The sequence below is a fragment of the Phoenix dactylifera genome, chromosome 1 (assembly GCF_009389715.1).
Source record: "Phoenix dactylifera cultivar Barhee BC4 chromosome 1, palm_55x_up_171113_PBpolish2nd_filt_p, whole genome shotgun sequence".
Classification (NCBI taxonomy): domain Eukaryota; kingdom Viridiplantae; phylum Streptophyta; class Magnoliopsida; order Arecales; family Arecaceae; genus Phoenix; species Phoenix dactylifera.
This window is the reverse complement of record NC_052392.1, coordinates 4,699,148-4,726,231: the sequence shown is the minus strand read 5'-3', so window position 1 is coordinate 4,726,231 and position 27,084 is coordinate 4,699,148. Positions and strand designations below refer to the sequence as shown.

Sequence of the window (27,084 nt, the reverse complement as noted above, 5' to 3'; positions counted from 1 at the left end):
CCAACTGGACAAACTGTGCAAGTGACACACATAGGCAGTGTTAGATTAACAAGTCACCTCTTATTAAAAAATGTCTTATGTGTCCCAACTTTTCATTTTAATCTACTCTCCGTTCAAACACTTGCCTCTGACCTTAATTGCCAACTTACATTTGAATCTTCTTCATGTCATATTCAGGACCTATGCAGCAGGAGGATAATTGGTCGGGGTAGCGTAGTCGGCGGACTTTATCAGCTACAGGTGCCTGGCTCTCAAAGTTTAACTAAGAATTGTTCTGCTTCACCTCCCTCTTTTAGCTACCTAACAAAATTTTCTACTGTAGACCTTTGGCATTATCGCCTCGGTCATTTATCTTTTCCAAAACTTCATATGTTACACAACATTGATTCTGCTATGAATTTTAGTTCTACACATGTCTGCCCAATATGTCCTTTGGCTAAACACACTCGGTTACCTTTTCCCTCCAGCATGATACGTACTAAATCCCCATTTGAATTAATTCACAGTGATGTTTGGGGACCATATCCCATTCCTGCAAGAGATGGTTCATGCTATTTTCTTACCATTGTTGATGACTTCACACGAAGCACATGGTTATATTTAATGAACCATAAGTCCCAAACAGAACAAATCTTTCGCAATTTTAGCATGCTGGTGCAGACACAATTCAATCGCAAAATAAAGGCCATTAGGACAGACAATGGAACTGAATTCATCATGAAAGACTTTTTTCAAAGCCATGGGATAATCCACCAGTTAACATGTGTAGCCACTCCACAATAAAACTCAGTCGTAGAACGGAAACATAGACATCTTCTTACGGTGGCTAGAGCTCTTAAGTTTCAAGCCTCTCTGCCTATAAAATTCTGGGGGGACTGTGTTTTAACCGCAGCATACATCATCAACAGAACTCCTTCCAAAGTTTTAAACGGCAAAACACCGCATGAACTATTATTTTCATCTCCACCGACCTATGATCACATGCGGGTTTTTGGATGTCTTTGCTATGCATCCACCTTAGCTCATGACAGAAAAAAATTTGACGCTAGGGCTCGAACCTGCATATTCATTGGATATCCATATGGAACAAAAGGTTATCGTCTTTATGATCTGCATAATCATTCTGTGTTTGTATCTAGAGATGTGGTCTTCCATGAGCATATCTTTCCATATGCTCCAGATGACTCTCACTTGTTCTTCATGTCCGATACCTCTCATACTCCTACACATATCATGCCTTCCCCTGTAACTGTTGATACATCAGTACCTTCTTCCCCAGCTACAATTCCTCCAGAAAATACTTCAACACAGACTCACACTTCCACTGAAAACCCAGATGCAGATTCTCTTTCATCTGAATCTTCTTTGTTACCTGACTCTCCAGCATCTCCCACAATCCTTAGGCGATCCGAGAGAGTCAGAAGACAACCCAGCTATCTTGCTGATTACCACTGCCACTTAGCTACCTCCTCCAAGGATCTTCCTGCGGCTACAGGTATAAAATTTCCTCTTCATTCAGTTCTCTCATATCATAGGCTCTCTGCATCTCACAAAGCACATGCCTTTGCTATCTCTACACATCTCGAACCAAAAACTTTTGAGCAGGCTTCTCAGTTACCCGAGTGGCAGGAAGCAATGAGGCTTGAGATTCAAGCTCTTGAAGAGAACAAGACTTGGTCATTAACTGAATTACCAGCTGGAAAATCAACAGTTGGCTGTAAATGGGTATATAAAGTGAAGCATCATGCAGATGGGAGCATAGAGAGATTTAAGGCCCGCCTTGTAGCTAAAGGCTACACTTAAACGGAAGGGCTGGACTATTTGGAAACATTCTCTCCGGTTGTCAAAATGGTGACGATCAGAACTGTATTGGCTTTGGCATCATCTTTGAACTGGCATTTACACCAACTTGACGTGAACAATGCTTTTCTTCACGGGGAGTTGGATGAAGAAGTTTACATGAGCTTGCCACCAGGTTTTCAATCCACAAATCCTTCACAGGTTTTAAAGCTACATAAATCACTGTATGGATTAAAACAGGCATCAAGGCAATGGTTCTCCAAGTTTTCCTCAACATTGCTGTCTCATGGCTTTTTACAATCCGCAGCTGACAGTTCTATGTTCATTCGCAATAGTGGCGCTTTCTTTGTCGGGCTTTTGATTTATGTTGATGATATAATTCTTTTCACCAACAATGCAGCACAAGTAGATAAATTTGTTGCATTCCTCCATAGGCAGTTCAAGCTCAAAGACTTGGGGCCTCTAAAATATTTTTTAGGCCTTGAAGTAGCTCGATCCGCACAAGGAATCACCATCTGCCAGCGGAAATATGCCTTAGAGCTTCTTGAAGAGACAGGTTTACTTGCTGCCAAACCTGCTGCATGCCCTCTTGATCCAAAGCTGAAACTTTCTAAAGATGTCGGAGAAGAAATTCCGGATGTCACTCATTATAGAAGGCTTATTGGGCGTTTGCTATATCTCACAACTACACGGCCAGATTTATCTTATGCAGCTCAAACTCTTAGCCAGTTTATGGACAAACCTCGCAAGCCCCACTTAGATGCAGTCACTCGGGTGCTACGCTACATCAAGAAGGCCCCGACACAGGGCTTATTTTTTCCCAGCAAGTCTCCTCTGCATCTGAAAGCTTTTTCAGATTCTGACTGGGCTGGATGTCCAGATACCCGTCGCTCAGTTACTGGCACATGCATATTCCTTAGTGAATCTCTCATTTCTTGGAAATCCAAGAAGCAACACACTGTCTCTCGGTCTTCAGCAGAGGCCGAGTATCGTGCAATGGCCACTACTTCTGCAGAAATTGTCTGGCTCCTTCAATTACTCAAGGAGCTTGCCATTCCCCATCAGCAGCCTGCATTGTTATTTTGTGATAGTTTGGCTGCGATACATATAGCTTCTAATCCTGTATATCATGAACGAACCAAACATATCGAGGTTGACTGCCACTTCATCCGAGAACGACTCACTGCTGGCCTCATCAAGACTCTTCATGTCTCCACCAATGACCAATTGGCAGACGTGCTCACTAAACCCCTTGGAGCTGCACAGCTTGATCCACTCCTTAGCAAGATGGGCATTCTCAGTATTCATGCTCCATCTTGAGGGGGGATATTGGAAAATTACAAGCTCCACATTACGCATGCAGCTGGCAGAGTTAGTTACACCAGAAATTTGTTTTTTTGTTGCTAGTTTGTTGTTAACAGTTAGGAAAGATAGTCACTAGAAGGATCATCGGCATCTATATATAGAATCCTTGTATACTGCAATGAATAAGAAGAGCCCATTCCTTTTTCCAACTTCATTTCATTTCTTTACACTTCCTTCTCCTCAACATCTCCAGGATTACCTCCAGCTTGCTTTATGATAGATCTCAGCAAACCAAGCTCTGAGAACTCTTGGGACACGCACAACCAAATCCGTGGCATTTGGTTGAAGTTGTCCCGAAGCTTCTCATCATTGTAAATTTTTTGAGCAAGAGTAGTTTTGCCTATCCCACCCATGCCGACAATAGCAAAAACTGGGATTTTTTCATATTTTCTTTGGTCAACAAGTCCACCAACCTCCTTGTATCATCCTCAATTTTCTCTCCCACAAGATCAAGTTCAACAAGTACAGGAGATGTCTTGGGGCTAATTCTACTCCTATAGTAGTCATCACGACGAGCAGGTGTAAGATGGAGGTAGGCTTCATCCTTGGCAACTTCATCAAGCCTAAGATTGAGATCACTAATTCTATTGCCAATCTCATGGCGAAATTCAACTTTGTGCAAGCAAGCAATAGGAGAACAGCAACAACGTACCCACTCAGCACAACGAGATGAGGATGAGTTAGAGTTGAGAAGCTTTTCGCCCTCGATCCGGCATTCATCGACGAGGTCATCTGCATCGTACATGAGATCTCGCAGCTCGTTCAGCCAAAGGTTAATGGCCTCATTGTCGAAGCGTCTATTCTCTGCATCAGTGAGAACGGCCTGCATCCTCTTCAGCCTCTTATGGAGTTTCTTGATTTCATCAGGCACACCCAAGATCTTGGCAGCCTCTTCCTTTGCATAGGTTAATAGCATCTCACACAATTTGGAGACAAAGGCATCCGCGATCATGGCCATCTTTTGTTTCTCCAAGTGCAAGGTAATGGGAGGATGGAAAGCCGAAAATGGCAGTGTACTCCTCGCACTCTCCACGAAGGTAACTATTTAATGACCGCTAATACCCTTCCACTCATCCGAAACAAAGATGCCATTCCTTGCCAAAGAAAAAAAAGGCAAAGATGCCATTCCTTGCCTGATAAAAAAAAAAAGAAGCAAAGATGCCATTCCTTGCCGAAGAAATGCAAAGATGCCATTCTTTACTCCAAATTGCTTGACTGGGTTATCAAAAAGAATTTCTTCAACTGCATGATTGGGTTATCAAAAATATTGATTCTTTCCAGAGAGGTTCCGATGATGCCTATATTGTGTCTTGTAAAGTAAGTTAGGATAATGTAAGCCTTTCAAAGGAAGAAGGAGATCTCCGTATCAAAAATCTGCGAGGATTTAACCAGGCCCTCCTCTCTAAATGGGGTTGGAGGTTACTCAAGAATGACCAAAGGCCGTGGAGGCAACCCATTCTGCTGCCTAATTCAAAAGAGTGAAGTTTTCTCCTAGTTGGTCTCCCAAGAAGTGCTGCTCTTTTCTTTGGAAGGATATTTCAAGCCGCCTTCTTCCTCTCTGTCATTTATGCGCTGTAGTAGAAACAAGAATACTGGAACAAAAAGAAAAAAATTAAAAATTTGAGTCCCTGTTTGGTACCCTTTTTCTTCCTATTTCTATTTTTATAAACAGAAACACAGAATACGTTGGAGAAAATATGCCATGTTTCTATTTTTTTCTAAACAACTTTCATTATTTTTATAAACAGAAACATGGAATCTGATGCCGCCATCCTCTCTAACATCGTTCAAACACGCTCCTTCCTCGAGACCCTTAGCAAACGCACCAACCACGAGGCTATCGACGATGCTCGATCTCATTGTCAGTTGCTCCCAGCTCTGCCTCATGGCTCCTCTCATTAAAAAAAGAGAGCAATCCAAACATATTTTCACTAGAAAAAAATCAGACATTGCTGACGTTTTTTATTATATATACCGACGCTTTTAAGCATCGTTAGTTTTATTTCCGATGCTAAATAAAGCATCGCAAAAGCGTCGGCAATGTAATCATTGAAAATCAATTTGCCGACACTTTTGCAAAGACAACGTGCTTATTAGCATCGGCAATTAGTGACGCTTATAAGCATCGGCAATTAGTGATGCTTATAAGCATCGGCAATTAGCGACGCAAATAAGCATCGCTAATTCGTGACACTTGTTAGTGTCGCTCATTGCCAATGCTTTTTACATCGGCTAATAACGATGCTTAATAGCGTCGACCATTAGTGACGTTAAAAAGCGTCGCTAATATTTATTACAACGACGCTTTAAAGCATCGTAAGAGTTTTTTTTTGAAAAAAATTATTTTAAAAAATTTTAAAAATTTGTATACCTATATATACACCAAACACATATAGAACAAAAGTCATATTATTATATATATCACAATCAAACAAATTATTCAAAATATTCATATTGTCAAATATGATTACATTTACGTTGTCAATTTATATTTACAATGTGCTTCGAAAAACATAATCTACGAGGCTATTAAGCATCATCATCATCTCTATGAGTAGAGAAAGTATCAAGAACCTACAAAAAAAAGATAAAAAACTTTATAAGTTAAGAATCCAAAAATCATTATGCTAATACAAAAATACATGATAATTATATAAAATATTCAAATGGATATAGTTACTTACCCGAAGAGGGACAAACCTATGTAACATAGATGCAATCAGATCAAGTTGAGCCCTCAAAGATTGTATCTTTGTTTGATGGCTCTGCCTCATCTCCTCCATCGCTGCCTTCAGATTACAAACTTCTGTAGTGTTACTACTTTGTCTGGCATCTTAGGTATATCTGTTCACTATAGACAATTGAGTGAGGGTAACTCTAACACCATAACCTCTCACTCGACTATAACGCTCCGGGCCCATCAATTCGGAAAACACTTGAGCTTCAACGCGACTGGTCTCGCCGGATGATGATGACTCTCCGACACGCTCTAAAATAAGGGATATAGCCCTATCCCATATTTTAGAAAAAAAAGTCATATATTAATGTTTGAAAAAATGAAACTAATAAAAAATCGTTGCACAAATCAAATATGAATACATACAACTATATCTCTCTCTTTCCGGACAAAATTGCTATCTTGATGGGTGTGAATCATCCTGTAGAACTCCACCTCACCGGGCTTCTTTCCATGCTCTTCCATCTACAACAAAAAGTATATTGGTAAGCTATAGATCATCCATGATACGTGATATATAATAGAAAATTTTCAAAGAGTTTCAAAAAACTTACAAATTTATCTCTACACCTCGCATAACTCTTCGAGCTTGATGTGTGAGGAACTGCCTGAGATGCTCATGCAGCTCTACCAATGTCAGGATATGTCTGCCAAAAAAAGTAAACAATGTAATATATTCAATGTGTATATTTAGAATCTATAATAATAATAATAGATATAATATAAGGTATTCAGAGTGTATACACAACCTGTCCCCTTTTGGAAAACTATGTGTAGGTGAGATACCCAAGTCGGGAGGCACCAAAATCAAGACTTCAAACTATGATGTCAGACCCACAACCCATCCCCCCACCCCCTTTGTGTGAATCCTTCCATTTGAACTAAATCGGGTAGGAGCAAGAAATTTAAGAAATCTCCGGGGTTTCTAAAATTCTAGACCAAAATTAAAGTAGCAACTCAAAAGAAAAATATTCTAGAAATAGAAACTTATCAGCATAGAGGAAGGATGGCTGAGATCCGCATGCGAGGAGGCAGTCGACTGAAGGAGGATGGTCGGTCTGATCTTCGAAGAATATCGCGGATTGGCGGTGGGTATGGGCAGCGAGGAGGAGGAGAAGGAGAAGAAAGTTGGCAAGAGAAAAGGAGGCATCGGAGAGGGAGAGGGGGAGGAGGAGGAGACCGCCATGGATGGGCGGAGGCGGAGCTCGACGGAGATGGAGGTAGCTGAGTCGGGGAGGAAAGGGGGCTGAAAATGGGATGATGGCGGCTGGGTTGGGGAAGAATCGAGATATATGGAACCCGATGACGCTTATAAGCATCATCGGTACTTAACCTTCCAACGATACTTATAAGCATCGTCTTGGGTAGCAAGTTAAAGTAAGAAGACGCTAATAAGCATCATTTTACTAGGCTTCCGACGACACTTATAAATGTCGTCTTAGGTCCCCTTACTAGGCTTCCGACGATACTTATAAGCATCGTCTTAGGTTAGTATTTAGAGGAAGTTAGTGTTAAGAGGAGGTTAGTGTGAAAGATTCTGACGACGCTTATAAGTGTCGTCTTAGGTCCTTTACTAGACTTCCGATGATGCTTATAAGCGTCGTCTTAGATTAGTATTTAGACAAGGCTAAAAGAAAGTTACTGTTAGAGGAAGTTAGTCTCCTAGAATTCCGACGACGCATATAAGCATCATCTTAGTTAGCTATTCTCTTGTTTCCAACGACGCTTATAAGCGTTGTCTGTTGCTATGCTTACCACTTCTGATATTTTTAAGCATCGTAATATACCAATGCAACTAAGAAACATCGGTAAATTTTGGTGCAGTAACTAAATTACTACGATTCTTTTTAGTATCGGCGGATCACCGTTGGAAAATTTTCTTTTTCCTATAGTGTTTCTGTTGTCAGAAATTTTAAAAAAACTACAGAGTTTTGTTTCCAAATTTTTTAAAAAAGAAAAGTGACAATAATGCCAAATGTTCAACCTTAGAAAGCCACCCACTTGCTCATTGATACAACTGTCATCTCTATAGTTATTAAACGGATAGGAGGGAGCAACCTCTCCCCTCTCTAGATATTCACCAATATTTTAAAAAAAATCTGAGAAAATAGTATCCCTACCATGTTATTAGGAAACCACATCATTTCAGATTTTAGGAGTGAGATTTTGAAATTTAAAATCGCACAACTATTAAGGACTTTTCAAATAGATAGTTAAATACATGTGGAAAACTTGGCATTGGTTAAAAAGGAAAGATTTATCATTTTTTTTAACTAATCATGATTTGTCTTAACTAAAATCAATTGAAATTCCTCTCCATGTAATTCCTGATTTTTGGAGTTGGATTTTAAAATTTAAAATCACATGCTAATTAAAGACTTTTCAAATAGATATAAGTGAAAAAATTGGCATTAGTTAAAAAGGAATGATTTACTATTTCTTAACTAATCAGGATTCTTCTTAACTGAAATCAATGAAAAATCCTCTCCTTCATTCCTCTCACAAGGATGGCCTTTATTCAATCCCTGCTTCTAAATGAGAGAGCAGTTCATATGCCCAAAGAGGCTAGCCATCCTATAGGGAGCTTGGGGCCTGCCCTCCAAAGAGGGATCTAAACATAATTTAGTGTATGTCATGGTCCTCTTCCAGCATCCCATACTTCATGTTGGTGACCTTTGAAGGGGTGGGCTCCAGAGAACCCTAGTGCTTTTGCTTTTTTATACTTTAATATCTTGCGTAAGTCATAAGTTTGGGCTAAGGATCTTGATTATGGTTTGCTTTTGTGGGCCAAGGAAGAGTGTCTCTAGGTAGCATGGATTGTGTTACCAAAGTCCTTGTAAGAGGGCATTAATTCGATTGGAAGTAGACCTGACCATGGTTCGGTTCTAACCGGAAAACCAGACCGGAACCGAACCGAAAAAAATCGGACCGGAACCGGAACTGTGTCTCACGATTCTTAACCGAACCGGAACCTTGAGGAATACGGTTCGGTTAAGGTTCCAGGTTTGATGGAACCGGAACCGGCGGTTCGGTTCCGGTTCGAACCGAAAAAAACGACTATTTTACTCCTCCTAACAACTAAAAAACGGCTAGTTTGAGGGGCATTTTGAAAAACGACTATTTTACCCCTCCTAACAGCTAAAAAACGACTAGTTTGAGGGGCATTTTGGAAAACGACTATTTTACCCAACACTATATATACCTCTCCAAATCAATTTTTCACCACACCACTCAATGACCCAATCTTCCAATCTCTCTCTCTCTCTCTCAATTTTTCACTCTCTCAATTATTCAATCTATTCTAATTCTCTACACATTTCATAACCTTCCCATATTTTCATTTTTTCCAATCCAATTATCAAAAATGTCTTCCTCCCGTTCAAATAAAGGCAAGAAAATATATGTTCCAAACCCAAATTCTTGGGATCCAAATTACCGACCCTCCTCTATTGATGAGTAAATAATAAAATGAGGTACAAATTATCATTTTTTATTAATTACACAATCTATTTGTATTTAAAATTTTTTTCCAAATTAATTACACAATCTATTTGGACAACAATGCAGTAACTCTCTCTCTTTATCTCTCTCCCCTCCCCACAAAACGTACATCGAAGCATTTGTCGCTCTGATGCAAAACCAAACATGGCTATCTAATATTATGGATCCACACTATTTATGATGATTTACGAAATCTAAAGAACCTAGAAGTAATCATGCATTTAAAAGGTCCGGTACCTACAAAATATGGTCTGCAGTGGTAAATTTTTTGAAATTTGTTCTAGATTATAATTGATAAATCCAAGTAAGAATATGATGATTGAAACTCAACTCATCTGAATGTCTTGAACCACATACTTTATCATGTTAATCTTGTCTGATTTATGACCACTTTGGTGCATAAGCAGAATGCTTGAATTTTTATTTTTAGGTAAATCATATTTATTGGTCTTAATTAATTTATTATACTCCATTTATTATGCATTTGTAATATTTAGATATATATCATGGCTCACAGTATGTTTATGGCTCACAAACACTGTTCCTTGATCAAATTCCTGCCTTGGCCCCTGCCACATTTGAGGGAGGAAGATTGGATTTTTATGATTAAAATCATATTTCAGATCATCTTCATATAACCGGTGTCATGACACTAGAACATCTACCATAATCCAGCTGCAGTGAAGTATAGAATTCAATGTGATATCGATGAAATTGAGATGATATCTCATTTTGCTCAAGAATATGAAATTACAGCAGCACCAGTAATTGGACAATGCTTCTGTTGCAAGGAAAATATCTGATACAACCATTGAACACTAATGTGGTGAAGTACTAATATAGTTGTGCTGATACCTTATGTGCAGTACACTACAATATATACCTTTATAACTTGGATGGCGAATTCTTGCATGCACAAGACTAGACATCAATTAATGCCTAGAGGTTTATACCCTATTTTTTTCATGACTTCAAGCAGTCCTCATATGTGGGAGCAATAATTTGCAGTAATTTTATTATGTTGACATTAGGTGTGCTCAACTCTACCATGGTTACACTCCACATTGTATTCATGTCTCTCCCTTCCGTGAACCAGGAGAAGAAAATGTAGCGCCAGGGAAGGTTGGCCTTTATTCAATCCCTGCTTCTAAGTGTAATCAAATGAGGGAGCAGTTCGTATGCCCGAAGAGGTTAGCCAGAGAGGGATCTAAATATATTTTGGTGTATATCATGGTCCTCTTCCAGCATCCCATACCATGTTTGTGGCCTTTGAAGGAGTGGGCTCCTGAGAGCCCTAGTGCTGTTACTTTTTTATACTTTAATTTCTTGGGTAAGTCATAAGTTGGGGCCAAGGATCATGATTATGGTTTGCTTTTGTGGGCAAGGAAGAGCGTCTCTAGGTAGCGAGAATTGTGTTACCAAAGTCCTTGTGAGAGGGCATTAATTCGAGTGGAAGTATTTGAGATTCGGAAGGAGGGTGGATGGTGGAAGTGTTCTTGAAGGAATATTTGGACGTGGAGGTGGTATTAGCAGGGGAATTGATGGTGTTTGGTTGGTCTTATGCTGACTAGATGGCGAGTTTATTCTTTATGGAGTTGATTGTAGGAGAGAAGCAAATGGAAGAAATCATGCAAGTAAATCTCTGTAATTGCATGCGAGGTGAAAACGACTTCATTGGAGCACATAATCGGCCCTTACAGCGGTTGTCGGAACGTTGCAGAATGCTGCCGCTTCTTCGTCAAGGCCCATTAACTTATCTCAAGGATGATTTTTAATGCCAATTAACTTATCCCAACTTTAGGCTAACTTATTAGACATTTTTTATGCAACAGCAAACGTAAAAGTATCCTTGATGACAGCGTTCCTATGGTGTTGGCTACCACGATCATATTGAATTACTTAAATAATTCCAAAACCGGATTGAAACTCTTTAAGAAGATGTTTTGATAATTTTTTTAAAAAAAATTCAATCCTGTTAAATAATATCAAAAATTATTTATATTAAGTAATATCTACAAAATAAATGCTCAGTGTGGGAGATAAAAAATATTTGAATGACATTATGGTGCTAAATAGATAGAGTGAGGCAATTTTTTGGACAAAAGCATGCAATATTCTTAGTTTGAATTTTTTGCATGAATACCCTCCTAAATATCAAATTTTGCATAAATATCTTTTCAAAATTGATATTTGCATGTATACTCTTGTCAAACACTTATTTTGCTTTTTTTTTTTATTTTTTTTGCATATATACCCAGGTCATCAAAGGCCGTTAAAAAATTAACGATTTCAAATTAAAATAACTAAAATATCCTTAATGGGTAGATATAGAAAAAGAAATATTTATAAGACGATTACAATGAGAACAAAAAAAATAATTTTAAAATTTTAATAAAATGAATATAGATTTGATTAATGGTGTTAGAAGAACCGTTATATTAGGGGCATTTGTGTAAAAATAGTATTGTATAAGAATACAGAAATAAATATAAATTTTAAGAAATTATTCATATAAATTTAATTTTTTAGAAGGGTATTTATGTAGAAAAACTTTTTTAGTTTTTCTCAAAAGATAGAATCAAGAATCACAACGTTATTTGATATTTTTTGTTTAGTTAGTTTAACTCAACACATTCAATATGTTACTCCACTCCAAACATGGATGGAACCGGCTTATATTAGATTCTTTTGAATATGATGACAATATTCATATCGAGACTCATCAATTTTCATATTGACAATTAGGACTATTGTAAATTGACTCCAATATATCTTGTGACATGCATAATTTTCAACTACATGAGCAACGGTCTTGATTAATGATGACAATCATTTTGAGATCAAATACAAAAATTGTTTGGCCAAACAAGAAAGCATAGACCCGAATAGTGTTTCCACCGTGTGCTCATCCTCTAGGTTAGGTTGTTGGTATAAGCCATAGTGTCCATTCTTTGGCATCTTCGTTGTTATTCTAAAAATTAGGATTGTTTTCTCAAGGCCAATTTCGATAGATGCGTACTTGATGGTAGTGCAGGCTTCGTTATTAGGAATTCGAACTCTAGACTGATTGCTGCTGGTGAGTGCCAGATTCTCGACACCTCTATTCTGGAGGCGGAGTTGAGAGCAGCATAGGCTGGTTTAAGTTATGCTCGGCATGTCTATGGGGTAGAGCAGTCCTGTTTGAATGCGACTCGGCCACAGTGATCGGCTGGATCCAAGGGGAGCCGATGACATAGGTGGGTGTCACCTTCTACTCCGAGACATCTGGACCATGGTGAGATGTGATGTTGCATTTTAGATTGGGCATATATATAAAGAGGCCAATGGGACCGTGGATTGAGTGGCCTCGTACGTGGCCGATCACTCCGAGGAACCCTATGGGTTAGTGAAAGGAAGCTGCCTCAAGTACTTCGTGATATGCTATTTTTTGATTTGTTTGGATATATTCATACTAAAAATGTATAAGCTATCCGCTATATATATATATATATGTATATATGTATATGTATACATATATACATATACATATATATATATATGTACATATGTACATATATACATATATATATGTACATATGTACATATATACATATATATATATATGTATATATATACATATATATATGTATATATATACATATATATATACATATATATATGTACATATGTACATATATACATATACATATATGTATATACATATATGTATATATATACATATATATACATATATATATATACATATATGTATATATATACATATATATGCATATATATATATACATATATGTATATATATACATATATATACATATATATATATATACATATATGTATATATATACATATATATACATATATATACATATATGTATATATATACATATATATATATATACATATATGTATATATATACATGTATATATATGTATATATATACATATATGTATATATATACATATATATATATATATATATATATATATATATATATATATATATGTATATATATATATATGAAGGAGGAGGAGGAGGGAGGGTGTATCGTGTTCCGCATACGGAATTCCATATTGGATACGTTCATCACTATGGGCACCGTCCCGGCGACTCGCGGAGCAGCTTAACGACGGAAAATAACAGCGGCTACGCTCTCGACGTGTCTAGTTCCTATTGGTGTTGACACCTAAGTCGCTTCCGCTCATTGGTCCGTTTCCGGAGATCCACGTTTGCACGCAGACGGACTCGTTGACGCCTTCGCCCTCTAAAGGCCGTTGTTGAGAGAGGGAAGGAGAAACCGAGAGGGAGAGAGAGAGCGCGCTCGCAACGGATACTGGAGGAGATCTCGACCTTTTTCCGAACCCTGATTTCGATCTAGAATTCCCCAACTCTCGATTCACAGACCTTGATTCGAATTCCAGGTTTCGGATATCGGAGCTGCTCCACGGCTCCGATGGCGCCGCCGAGAACGAGGCTTCTGCTCCTCGCCTTCCTTCTATCACACGTTCTTGCCGCATTCGGGGGGTACTATTCGATCCTACTTGGATACTTTTTTTTCAGTAGTTTGGATTCGAATCGCTTTGGATTTTGGTAAATTTTCCTCTATTTGGTGGTTTTTGGGATTTTAGGAAGAACTATTATGACGTGTTGCAAGTTCCGAAGGGTGCTTCGGAGGAGCAGATCAAGAGGTCCTACAGGAAGCTCGCTCTGAAGTACCATCCCGATAAGAACCCCGGAAACGAGGAGGCCAACAAGAGATTCGCGGAGATCAACAATGGTATGGATCGAGATTTTTTGTTTAGTGGACTGCAATGTGATCAATTCCTTTTCGCGTCCTCCTTCTAGGGCGATGCGTTTGATTTACTTGTCCTTAAAATCTCTTCTTTTGTGGCCTAAGGATTTCAGTGTTTTCCCCTTTCTTCCTTATAGGTTACGAAAATTTCATTAATTCTTTATTCAAAATCTAATCATTTTGCCAAAATTTACGAATTTTAGCATATGAAGTGCTGTCGGATCGTGAGAAGAGGAGTATCTATGACCGTTATGGCGAAGAGGGTGTGAAGCAGCATGCCAATAGCGGAGGAAGGGGTGGCGGGATGAACATCCAAGATATTTTTAACAAGTAAGAAAATGTTTCTTTTTTGTTCCGTTGAGATTGCCTTGAATTTATTTCAAATGTAAACATAACTAAGCAACACAGACTAATATAGTTTTGAGAGACATCACTGGAATTGCTTTAATTGTTCTTGATGAAATAGAGGAAGAAGGGAGAAAGACAAGGAAAGAAGGATAACGTTTTCTTGTTTTTTAGGAAACAGCCATAGCCCTCCTTTTATAAAGGGAAGGTGGCTATCCTATACAGTTACAATGGCTTCAGTACAACGGCTATATTGTTAGGTCATGTACAATCACGTCACTAGCTAAGCTAATGTATAGCTAAGCTAAAGCTAAGCTAACATCCTCCCTCAAACTCAATATGGAAGTGAAGATGCCATCTTGAGTTTGTGAACCAAATCACGATGACGCCCCGGTGGATGTGCCTTCGTAAAGATATCAGCAAGTTGATCCACAAAAGCAACATATATCAACTGGAGAGTACCTTGCTTGATATGATGCCGAATGAAGTGACAATTTATCTCAATATGCTTCGTTCGCTCATGAAACATATCGTTATGAGCAATCTGCATGGCACTTACATTATCACATTGAAGAAGAAAACTGCTAGTCAAAGGAACACCTATATCATGCAGTAGCCATCGAAGCCACAAGAACTCAGAGGTAGTATCTGCCAGTGCACGATACTTAGCCTCTGTACTCAAGCGAGAGAACCGTTTGCTTCTTTTTTTTTCAGGAGATAAGAGATGACCCAAGCAAGAAACAATAGCTTGTGGTAGAACGGCGATCTGTAGGATCTCCAGCCCAATCAGCATCAGAATAGGCCTGTACATCTAAAGTGGAGTAGGCTGAGAAATTAAGGCCGTGAAATAATGTACCCTTAACGTACCGAAGGATACGTAGGACTGCTGCATAGTGTGTAGAGCGTGGAGCATGCATAAACTGACTAACCAAGGTGACTGTACAAGAAATGTTAGGACGTGTCACAGTTAGGTAGATAAGACTGCCAACCAACTACTGATATAGAGTCGCATCTGTCAATGATTCACCATCTGTGGGAAGAAGCTTAGCATTCATTTTCAGAGAATTATCCACAGTCTTGCTATCTGTCAAACCAGCACGAAATATCAACTCGGAAGCATACTTAGCCTATGAAAGATAGTAGCCATCTGAGCTGGATGTCACCTCGAGACCAAGAAAGTAGCTGAGGGATCCTAAATCCTTCATCTCAAACTGCTGGCCAAGAAACTGCTGAAGTGTATGAATCCCTGACATGTCATCTCCAGTAATAACCATATCATCCACATATAGCAAGAGAAGAACGATACCAGCATTAGATCGGCGAAGAAATAGTGCAGAGTCGTATGCACTAGAAGTGAAACTTTGTTGAGTGAGAACTGAACTAAACTTGAAAAATCAAGCCCGAGGAGATTGCTTGAGGCCATATAACGCCTTTCGAAGACGACAAACCTTCCCCTGTGGATGTGCAAGACCTGGAGAAGGCTGTAGGTACACTTTCTCGGCTAAATCACCATAGAGGAAAGCATTCTTAACATCCATCTGATGCATCTTCCATTGTTTGACAGCTGCAACTGCAAGTAAGGAACGAAAAGTGGTAAGACGTGTAACTGGAGAAAAAATCTCCTCATAGTCAATACCATACTCCTGTGTGAATCCTGGACCCACCAGACGAGCTTTGTAGCGTTCTACTAAACCATCAGCTCGAGTCTTGATCTTATCCACCCACTTACATCCTACTGCAGTCTTTTCAGGAGGCAAGTCAATCAGATCCCATGTATGCGTATCATGAAGAGCTTGGAGTTCATCAGACATGGCTTTTTGCCAAAGAGGATTAGAACTGGCCTCGCAATAATTACGAGGCTCATAGAGGGTAGCAAGAGCATAAAAACAGTGATAATCATTGAGATGAGATGGGATGGATCTTACCCTGCTAGAGCGGCAAAGGGTAGTACTGAGAAAAGGCTCGGATGATCCGGTTGTGATGATCGGATCAATGGACGGTCCAGACCTAGTGGAGTCGGTCATTGAGAGATTGTCTGATGAGCTCCCATCACCTGCAACTGAAAAAGGGGTCGTGGAAGAGATCAACAGTGGGGTTATTGAAGATAGGAGAATACTGAGGAGGGCCCGTGGAGAGCGGAGAGATGCTAGTAAATATTTTGTGTTTCCAAAATTGAACATGTCGAGATATACGAAGTCATTTGGCAATAGAATCATAACAACGATAACCTTTATGTTCGATACCATAACCAAGAAAACAGCAGAGACATGAGCGTGGTTCAAGTTTAGTACGCTCATGTGAAGGAAGCAGAACAAAACAGACGACCAAAAACTTTTAGAAAAGAGTAATCAGGAACCTTCTCATAAAGAACCTCATATAGCGATTTATTTGAGATCGTGGGAAAAGGTACCCGATTGATGGTATAGACTGCTGTAAGAGCAACCTCTCCCCAGAAAGACTCAGGTAAGGCAGTAGAAAAAAGAAGGGACCTGACAGTGTCCAAGATGTGTCGATGCTTTCGTTCGGTATGACTATTCTGCCAAGAGGTGTAAGGGCAAGAATGATGGAATACTATTCCATCTTATTTAAGTACTTTCATAAATAAGGTAGAGGTATATTCCATGGCATTATCACCACGAAAAAATTTTATGGGTCGACCAAACTGGGTTTTCCATCTGCTGAAAATTACGAAAAGTGTCAAGTAACTCAGGGCGATCACGTAAAAGATAAAGTCATGGGTATACCGCGAGTAGTCATCAATAAACAATACAAAATATCGTGATCCTCCCTTAGTCGCAACAGGAGCGGGTCCCCAAATATCAGAGTGTATCAAATCAAAAGGTGCGGTGGAGAAAGAAACGCTTTTATTAAAGGGTATAGCAATTTGTTTACCTAATTGACAGGAGACACAATCAAAAGGTTGAAAGTTAACTTTTCCCAAATAACCGCTCGAAGCTAAAGACTGGACACGAGACAAGGAAGCATGCCCCAAACGAGAATGCCAAAGACTCGAGGAGACAACAGCAACTGATGGAATAGGACTAGAGCTAGGTACATGTAATGATGTGAGCTCAAACAAACGACCAACTTTACGCCCGGTCCTAACGAGCTGACCCATTTTCTGATCCTGCACATCACAACCTTTGTCAGTAAAAGTTACCTTAAGGCCATGTTCCATAAGTCGACCAACAGATAGCAAGTTAAGAGATAGTTTCGGAACAAGATATGTATTTGGTAAAGACAAGGTAGAAGTAGAGACAGAACTTACGTGGCTAACAGTCACATGGGAGCCATTAGCAATGTAAATAACGGGAACAGGATTCAAGTTAGTTTCCAAGAAAATTAAAGAGGGATCAGAGATCATGTAATTACAACATGCGGAGTCAATGAACCAAGAGAAAGGTTCACCTGAGGTGGTAGAGAGGGTAGTGCGAGATAAAACCTGATAAACTATTGCCTCAATATCTGCTGTAGTAATGGATGAAGTGGGTATAGAAGAAGAAGATGCAGACGCTGACAAACCAATAGAAGCAACAGCCGCAGTCCGATGTGATGAGGCCGTCTGGGCTTTTTGAGCTGCTTTCTCCTTAGCTTGTTTCTTTCTACACTTTGAGATCTTATGGCCTATTTTGCCATAATGGAAACACCGTCCCTGAAATTTACTAAACTTTCCTTCATAAGAAATAAAGGAAGTGGGTAAAATACCAGCTGATGTGGCCCTAATTGAGGTCCCAAACAAGACCTTCCCTTTCTTCTTCTTCTTCTTCTTTTGAATGAGACGTGGCAGGAACTAGTGACGGAAACTACTTTGAGTCACGTCTCTGTGGCTTCTCAGAGAGGCAAAGTGGCTATTGTGTCACGTCTTAGTGTCAAAAGGGGCTTTTCGTGACCAAAAGCTCTTTTGAGCTTGCAACTACAGGAGGGGTTAAGGGCAAAGTGCAATGATTGAGGGGGTGGCTCGAGGAGCTGAGGCGGCGGGGATGACCCAGAGGCGCTCGAAGAGCTGAGGTCTTGGGGAAATCTGACCCTAGTAGGTCAAGAATCCGGCTTCCACTACAGCCAATCCAACTCTCTGCTTTCAAGTTTCCCAAGAGAGAGAGATATGGGTGGTAGAAGAAAACAATCAAATTGGTTTGTGGGGGTGAGAGGAAGCGAGCGAGCGAGTGGGAGAAAGAGAAGGCGGAGCACCTAGTACCGGTGGCGTGTCCACCGGCAGCGGCGGCGGCGCTGTCGCAGACGTGGCGGAGGCATGCTTGTCAATAAAGCGGCAGCTAGAGGAAGTCGGAGTCGGCGACGGGCGGGCTTCTCCTCCGGGCTGCACTGCGATGTAGTCGGCCGATTCTCCACCAAAAAAGGTATGTGTAGTTTGTGTATGTTAGATGTTTGATGAAATGCCACAAAGAACAGAGATATACTCCTGAGAAGAATAGACGTGCCAGATCCCGACGATCCTGACGATGCCTGCCGCCGCCGAAGAAGTGGCCAGTGCCCGGTGGTGGGCTACGAGAGAAGAGATGAGAAAAGGAGAGGAAAAAGGGAAGGAAAAACCAGGGACTGCTTCAGGATCTCTATTGCTCTGATACCATGATGAAATAGAGAAAGAAGGGAGAAAGACAAGGAAGGAAGGATAATGTTTTCTTATTTTTTAGGAAACAGCCATAGCCCACCTTTTATAAGGGGAAGGTGGCCATCCTATACAGTTACAATGGCTAAAGTGTCAGGTATTACAATGGCTATATTGTTAGGTCATGTACAATCACGTCACTAGCTAAGCTAATGTACAGCTAAGCTAACAGTTCTTTTGATCACCCAGTTTACTGGGGTCAATATGATATCCTTATCTCCACTCAGTCACATAATAAAAATCAACAGTACATCTTAAATTTATTTTATCCGCATCTTAGAGTAATTCTTAAGTTCTTCCTTCTCATGCCCATCCAGAACACATTCATTGGCTTGTCATGCTGAACTGTTAATTGGAAGTGATAGTATACCTTTTTAGTTGGTGTAGGGAAGTGGCTTCTGTCTTGCAGGGTGAGAATAGGTAAAGAAACATGGGAAGGACCTAACTAAAATGATAATGTCCCGTCCATCCTAGAAGCCTTAGATATGTGCAAATGTTGATCTATTGAAATAGTTTAAATCTAAATATACAAAGTAGTTTAGTTGAATGAATGAATGAAAGCGTGACTTTATAGTAAGTTCGGTGCCTAGTTGTTTGTGGTTCGCCGCACCAGATTGTGCCGCCCAGTACCAGGCATACTATACTATATTGGTAGCGAACTGATACTCGGTATAATCGGTATGGAAGGCATACAGAGTGTTGGTACAATGAGATGACCCGATACTGTACTAAAATAGTAACATGTACCTAAAAGAGTACTGCGAGCCATTATCTAGTCATTATAGTAATTGTATGGGTGATAGCAAGGTCCTTGGCTCAAGGGTCACCTAGACAATTTGACCAATACGGTTGCAACTCTATATATCTCATAGTTGAGAGCATTTAAGATGGTTTTATCATTGATTATCAATTCTTTCTGCTGATTTTATATGCTTTTGTTTTCACACTCCATCGTATTGGGTTGTTTTTCACAATCTTGTTTCCTCTTTACTGCTGCTTTGATATTTGCAACTGCTTCTATGATGATTTTTGCCTGGCTGTTAATGTGTTTTCAATGAGCCATCTTGCATATGCATAATGCATAATACATTATACATTACCCCCTTTTGCATTACATTTGCCTTTTTTTTTTTTCCGAGTGTTGCTTTCATACATTATCTCATACAGTAAGTATTGCTAGTTTTATCATGTTGTATCTAAAGTACATGCATTTTATTGGCTTACCTAATTATAAATCAAGTATTGCTGGCATTGCTTACATATAAGGTTTCTTTCAGTTTCTTTGGAGGTGGTATGGCTGAAGAAGAGGAAGAGGTGATAGCAAAAGGTGATGATGTACTTGTTGAATTGGATGCCACACTAGAAGATTTATACATGGGAGGTTCATTAAAGGTAATTTTACTCTCTTCATAATTTTCTTAAGGCCATTCATTATCTAAAACTTCTTCTGCAAACCACCGTAGACATCATTGCTATTATCGTTTCTTTTTAGATCAATGCCTTATATGTGAATTGTGCCACTGTAATTTTTATGGTCCTATATTCTTGTTCAGGATGAGGACTTTTTTGGGTTTTTGATGTTCCCCTTTTGCTTTTCTAGTTTATAACTGCATTATTTCTTGAAACATAATTTTAAATTGATTTTGCATACTATGAACTGGAGCATGTCTTTGAGATAACCTGTTTCTTATGAATTCCAAAACACCTTACTTTGTCTTCTTTGGTGAGATATCTTATAGGTTTGGAGGGAGAAAAATGTTGTAAAGCCAGCCCCTGGTAAGAGGCGTTGTAACTGCAGGAATGAAGTTTATCATAGGCAAATTGGGCCGGGAATGTTTCAGCAGATGACAGAACAGGTTCATTCTCTTTCAAAAGATTCCTTGCTAGGTAGCTCTGCCGTGTGTGGATGAGACTTTCTCAAACAAAGAGCAGTTTAGGCCCCGCTATTTTTGTTGTCATTCGAATATGCACTGATAGGGATAAATAATTATATATGAACTTTTATTCTTAAATAAATTTCACCTCCAGAACATGTTTAAGTTGAAAAAGTTTTATTTAGATTTCATATGTTTCTTTTTCAGGTGTGCGAGCAATGTTCAAACGTGAAATTTGAGCGAGAAGGTTATTTTATCACTGTTGATATTGAGAAGGGGATGCAAGATGGACAAGTAAGCTTCTAAGCCTCAAAACTGACTCAAACATTATTTATAGGTTATCATTATTCCGAGTAAAGTCTTCTTGGGCCAGTGTTTTCTATGTATGACACTACTGCTTGTTCCTGCCAGATACATATGGGGATTTCTATTTTTTTTTTTTACTAGCATCCAGTGGCAGTATCTTCATGGATGTTCTTAGGCTGCTTAGTTTTTCAAACTTATGATTTGCCACTAGTTTTACTATGTTATTTATACTATTGGACATTGCATCACATTCTTATCAAAAATTATTCATATTTTGGATATTTTCTCAGTTCCTTTATTTGATCAAACCTTCACACTAATAGACCTACATCTATTTTTGAATATGCTTATTAAAATGCATGCTACTGCTGGGCAAAACAAAGTCATTTTGATTAACCCTGATTTGTATCAATTAGCATGTCTATTTATCCATTTTACTGGTAGTTACACTATTTCTTAGGCTTTCATCTATGTTTCATCTTTATGGTTATTTTTGTATATTCTATTTCCTTCATATTAATTATCTCATCTGCATGCTGAACTTCATTTGGCAAATCCTATACCATCTTCATTGTGTTGGCAGAGAGTTCAATCCAGGCTCTATGATATGCGTAGCATATTCTTCTCTTATTTCTTATGAGTGACCAACTAAAAATTTATCTGCGTTTAGCAAAGTTTGCGGTACCAATTGGTACGTACCATATCAGTGTTGAACCAGTACACGGTATTAGGGATGTACTAATTGTCGATGCACCGAAGTGGGTACCGTATCGGATGTGTACCGATAAAGTAGTAGGATGGTATTGGTATAGGTCCGCTTCCAAGATGGTGAACCTATTTAGGCCCTATTTGGAGAGCTGTTGGCAGTAGAGCTTTTGGAAGTAGAGCTTTCTGAAGTAGAACTTTTATAAAAAGTTGTTTGCTGTTTGCTTTAACATGTATTTGGTAAACAAACTGAGAAAGTACTTTTGGTATGACAAAATGACCATAAAGGACATTGCATAGTATTATACAGTAGAATATAATAAAATATAATATATATTAATACATAAATATATGATATAGTATAATATTATTATAATGTAATATAATATTATTATAATATAGTAATATAATATTGTATACAATAGCATAATAATTTAATATAATATTAAATTAATTAACATAACATATCAATGTATTATGATATAATGTAATATAATATTATATTTATAGTATAATACAATAACAAAGGTATAAAATATCATAATTATTAGCGTAAATTAATTTTTCATAATATAACATAATATTAAATTATTTAACATAACATATTAATGTATTATGATATAATGTAATATAATATTATATTTATAGTATAATACAATAATAAAGGTATAAAATATTAAAATTATTAGTGTAAATTAATTTTCTATCCTCTTGCAGATTTTCATAATTATGAAGGGACATTTTGTGTAATTGTTATATTTTGTCATGGGTATTTTGGTCTAAAAAACAGCTTTCCGACGGGGCCTAAAAGTGCTTTTCCGGAAAGCTTCAAAATTGAGCTTCTTCCAAAAAGTTATTCTTAGTTTTCTGAAAAAGCTAAAATAGCTTTTCGAAATTTTTACCAAACATCCTTATTTCATCTAAAAGTGCTTTTGAAGGACCCGAAAGTGCTTTTTGACCCTCCAAAAGCTCCCCCAAACGGGCCTTAGTATGTATGTTGAAGCTGCTCTTCTATCTGAGTTCTAAACTAATTCAGACTTGTTGCATCATAAATATATGTATTTTCCTTATTCAATTTTATTGTGACTCATAAGTGTCAATCTATAAACCTTGCATAGGAGTTGCTTTTTTATGAGGATGGTGAACCCAAAGTTGATGGTGAAGCTGGAGATCTTAAGGTCTCTCTCTCTCTCTCTCACCCTCTCTCCACTCCCTTTAAAAAATGAAACTTACCACTTTAAAACTACATTATCATTTAACCCAATCATTTTCATGAGCAGTTCAGGATCCAAACAGCACCACATGAGCGCTTCAGAAGAGAAGGCAATGATCTGCATACAACTGTGACAATTTCACTGGTGACAACTTTTCTTCAATTTTTTTCCCTTTTGTCTGACTATGATTTATTTCTACTGAAGTTGACCACCATTACTGCTGTGATTCATAGATCTACATGTTTTTGTAAATTTCACTTGGTATTTTGTTCCGATCTAGAGCTGTGTGCTGCTATTATGATTTTAATGTAACCGTGACTGGGTTGTCTGGATTGTGTTTTCATGTCAAGTAAGAGTATGGATTTTGCAGCGATCCTGGATCTTATCTGTTTATTTCCTGATTCAAAGAACTTCTTTGTGTGATTTCTCTTATGTTGCTAACTTTGGAAATCAAAGTTCCAATCATCAAACGAACTTGTGCTAGCAGTTTAGAGGAGGTTGCTCTCAATACAGAAATCTAAAAACATCTTTGAGCATGGCCTACTTTCAGAATATTTTACTGAAAATTAGTATTGTTATGTGGATGAATAGCATAATCATGGGAATAAATCATATTAGGCAGTCCTGACTAAGAAGTATGCATGCTGGTGGGTGCTTCCATGTGTTGATTAGTCGACTAATTACCATATTTATGTCATGCAGTAATTTTAATGAGGGATCAGTGCTATGAGCCCGCATATTCCTACGAAATCAAAAGAACATGGCGTTGCATAGTTTAGCATGTCATTAACTGGCAGACAGATTAACAGAAAACCTACAGTAATGAGTTTTTTGATGCTCTTTTTTTCTTATGTAGTTTTTCTTTTTTAGTGGGAAAGAAGGGGCACTGCTGGTATTTCCTTGTTGATGCCAAACTTATTTTTATTGATCATACAGTGATTGCAGTGTAGTGAATTGCTTTAGTATTGGAGACATAGATGCCTATAGCCTACAATGCCTGCAATATTGACCTTCTAAATTATCAATATAATCTACATGGTGAAGTTTGACTTCCAGGGATTTTCTGATGCTTGCCTATTCTATTTTCTCTCTTGGTTTGCCTTGAGGCATGAGCTTCATAAAATTTTTACCTCTGAAGTTTCTGTTTTCTGCCACTTATAAAGAAATACTACACTTTCCAGATTCTTTGGGCTTCATATCTGTTTGTAACCAGGATTTTAAAACTCGGTTTGGTCTCCAAGTTGAGCTTTGGTTTCGGTAGTTTCACTCTAAGTTTCAAAGTTTTGGTAAAGTGAAGAAAAAATCCATAAAAAATAAAAATTAGGATAAATAAAAGAAACTGAGGCAAGTTATTTTACATCATTTTTTATGCTTTGAGTTATTTGCAGTGATAATTTGTGCAGCTTAGGTAGTTTTAGGCTGAAAATTCTTGTACCCTCTAATAATTTCCCCTCAGAGATTTTTTTTCACCCTTTTGGAAGTTTGAGGATTATATATCTTCAAACTACTAAAACAAACCTATCTATTCAATTAGAAACTTAGGATAGACTGAGGATAGAGACACTACACACCAGGTAGAATCCTATCTCTAATGTCCTTAATAGTGACTGCAAGTAGCCCTTTATTTATCAATAATCACATGCTATCAACAAACAAATAAGTATAGATAGAGATAGAAAAGCAACAAAAAAAAAAAAAGGCATTCCGGGTTGTCGAGCCTAACCACCCCTCTTTTTTCTCTTCTTTTTCTGCAGCATCTAAGCTTTGTTGTAATGTTTCAAATTTGAAATCACATTTCATAAAAAAATTGAGATCACATAAATGTCTTAATGCCTGATGATCGATGCGGTAATGAATAAATTTGTGTTTGAATGAAATTATTGATGAATAATATTAATGATTAAATGATATTAATGAGTTTTATAAAATAGTAAGCACATTTACTCTGGCAATTTGAAAAAAGGAAAAAAAAACAAAAACAGCTGTTTCGGTCAGTTTTGGCTAAAACTGACCAGAACCAACCGAAACCGACCGAAACTGACAGAAACTTGAAACTCTCTTGTAACACAAGCCTTCTATTCCGTAAAACTGGTCTTACTTTTGTGAACAATTGGAGAGATTTTGCTTCATGTCGATAGACATCAATAAGAAGGTAAGGAAGAGCATCACATGTTTTGAAACTGGGTTTGAATGTTTTGTTTTAGCTCCACCCTAAAGAAGTTTCACTTTCTAAACCTTCTAAAAGTATGTGCAACAACTCATTGGGAATATTGAATAAGTTATTATCAGCTGAAATCTTACGAACTTCAGTACTTAGCCTTAACTAAGAGGCTTTACCTGTCTCTCTGGGTCTGGTTTTATGATCCTCATGTATTGGGTTTTGCTCTGATCACCATTAATGTTTGTGTTCTTTTTTTAGTTTTGTAACTTTTGGGTGAATTTCAGATTTCATTAACTGGAAAAGAGACCTGGAGTCATCATCTCTGTTGTATCTACCCTTGACATACCTTAGAGGACTTGCATCCTAAATTTAACAGATAAATTTAGGGAAGGATATCTGCTAAACCATGGATACTTACAAATCACATCCCTTTCACTGTTTTCGCTCCCCTCTACCAAAAAAAAAAAAAAGAACTGCTAAGGGACAAGGGAAAACAGTGCTGCTTTTCCCAGGTCGATGTTTGGAATTATATCAATCTATAGAAAGGAAAGTCACAAATTATTGTGCTTGGTTTTTCAATACTGCAGATAAAAGGAAGTATTTTATGGACATCTGAACCTGGAATATTTATTCTCCTTTTTTGTTTAACTTCTCGGTTTCATATATGATGTTGATCTGTTAACTCCCTGCTTATTTCAGGTCCAAGCTCTTGTTGGTTTCGAAAAGACCATCAAGCATCTTGATGAACATTTAGTGGAAATTGGCACAAAGGTTTGCAAATAACCATGATCTTGGTCAGCCATATGAATTTGTCAATTTTCCTCCACTTTTTAAATGATTTGGTCAAATTTGCAGGGAATCACTAAACCTAAAGAGGTGAGGAAGTTCAAAGGGGAAGGCATGCCTTTGCACCTAAGTACAAAGAAAGGAGATTTGTATGTGACGTATGAAGTTTTGTTCCCCAAGTCACTAACCGAAGATCAGAAGACTAAGATCAAGGCAATTCTTTCTTAAAGCTGGCGTTCTCTCCATTGGTATTACTTGGTTCTCCTTTGTACTTTGACTAGGTTTAATTGGAAGGTGTACAGCTCCTGGAATTTTCCCAAGTGGCTCCTATTTGAATGATGTCATTGACTGTAATCCTTGTTGGCTGCCTGTTTCCATAGGATGCTGTCACCTCTTCTCTTTTTTTCCCCCTTTCTTTTTTTTTTTATTTTTTTGGGCAATAGATGTACTTTAGAAAAGGAAACTGATTAATTGGAATTTGATCCTGATCTTTCTCTCCCTTATCTCAACTAGGGCGAAAGAAAAACATATATTATAGAATCATGCTTGGTTATGTAATTCCATTTCCACGAGACAATTTATGTGGACACTGCTCTCAAAATGTATCCAAAATGATGAATTAAGATTTCCCTTGTTATATTTTGTTCATTGTTATATTCATTGTTTGGCTGGTTGAAAATCTTTTTCTTCCTATTTTTTCTCTTTTTATTTCTCTTTGTTGGTCTAAAAATCCTATTAGTTAACGTAGAACATGCAGTGTCATCCTTTGTAGTATGACATTGATGGTTTTGCTACATTATGATCTTATTATGTCTCCTTTGGGATGTGGATATGTAAGTAGATTTAGGCTCAATGCTGAAAGATCTTATTGGACTC

General features: G+C 38.0%; 1 protein-coding gene and 1 pseudogene across 2 annotated transcripts; one reads left to right on the top strand and one right to left on the bottom strand.

The window, feature by feature from the left end:
• LOC113462018 overlaps positions 1-4,123 on the bottom strand; it is a 42,804-nt pseudogene extending 38,681 nt beyond the window's left edge.
• A 9,536-nt stretch (positions 4,124-13,659) lies between these two features.
• On the top strand, positions 13,660-26,847 carry LOC103712468 (dnaJ protein ERDJ3B). 2 transcript variants are annotated; one of them, XM_008798997.4, is made up of 10 exons: positions 13,662-13,925; positions 14,030-14,178; positions 14,397-14,523; positions 20,440-20,554; positions 20,902-21,018; positions 21,244-21,330; positions 23,166-23,225; positions 23,328-23,405; positions 26,122-26,193; positions 26,278-26,847. In XM_008798997.4, the coding sequence occupies exons 1-10, from the start codon at positions 13,855-13,857 to the stop codon at positions 26,434-26,436; spliced, it is 1,035 nt and encodes a 344-aa protein (XP_008797219.2). In that variant the 5' UTR covers positions 13,662-13,854; the 3' UTR covers positions 26,437-26,847. The 2 variants fall into 2 exon arrangements, with proteins under 2 accessions (XP_008797220.2, XP_008797219.2); XM_008798998.4 differs by lacking the exons at positions 23,166-23,225; positions 23,328-23,405 and having other exon boundaries at positions 13,660-13,925.
• The last annotated feature ends 237 nt before the right edge of the window (positions 26,848-27,084 follow it).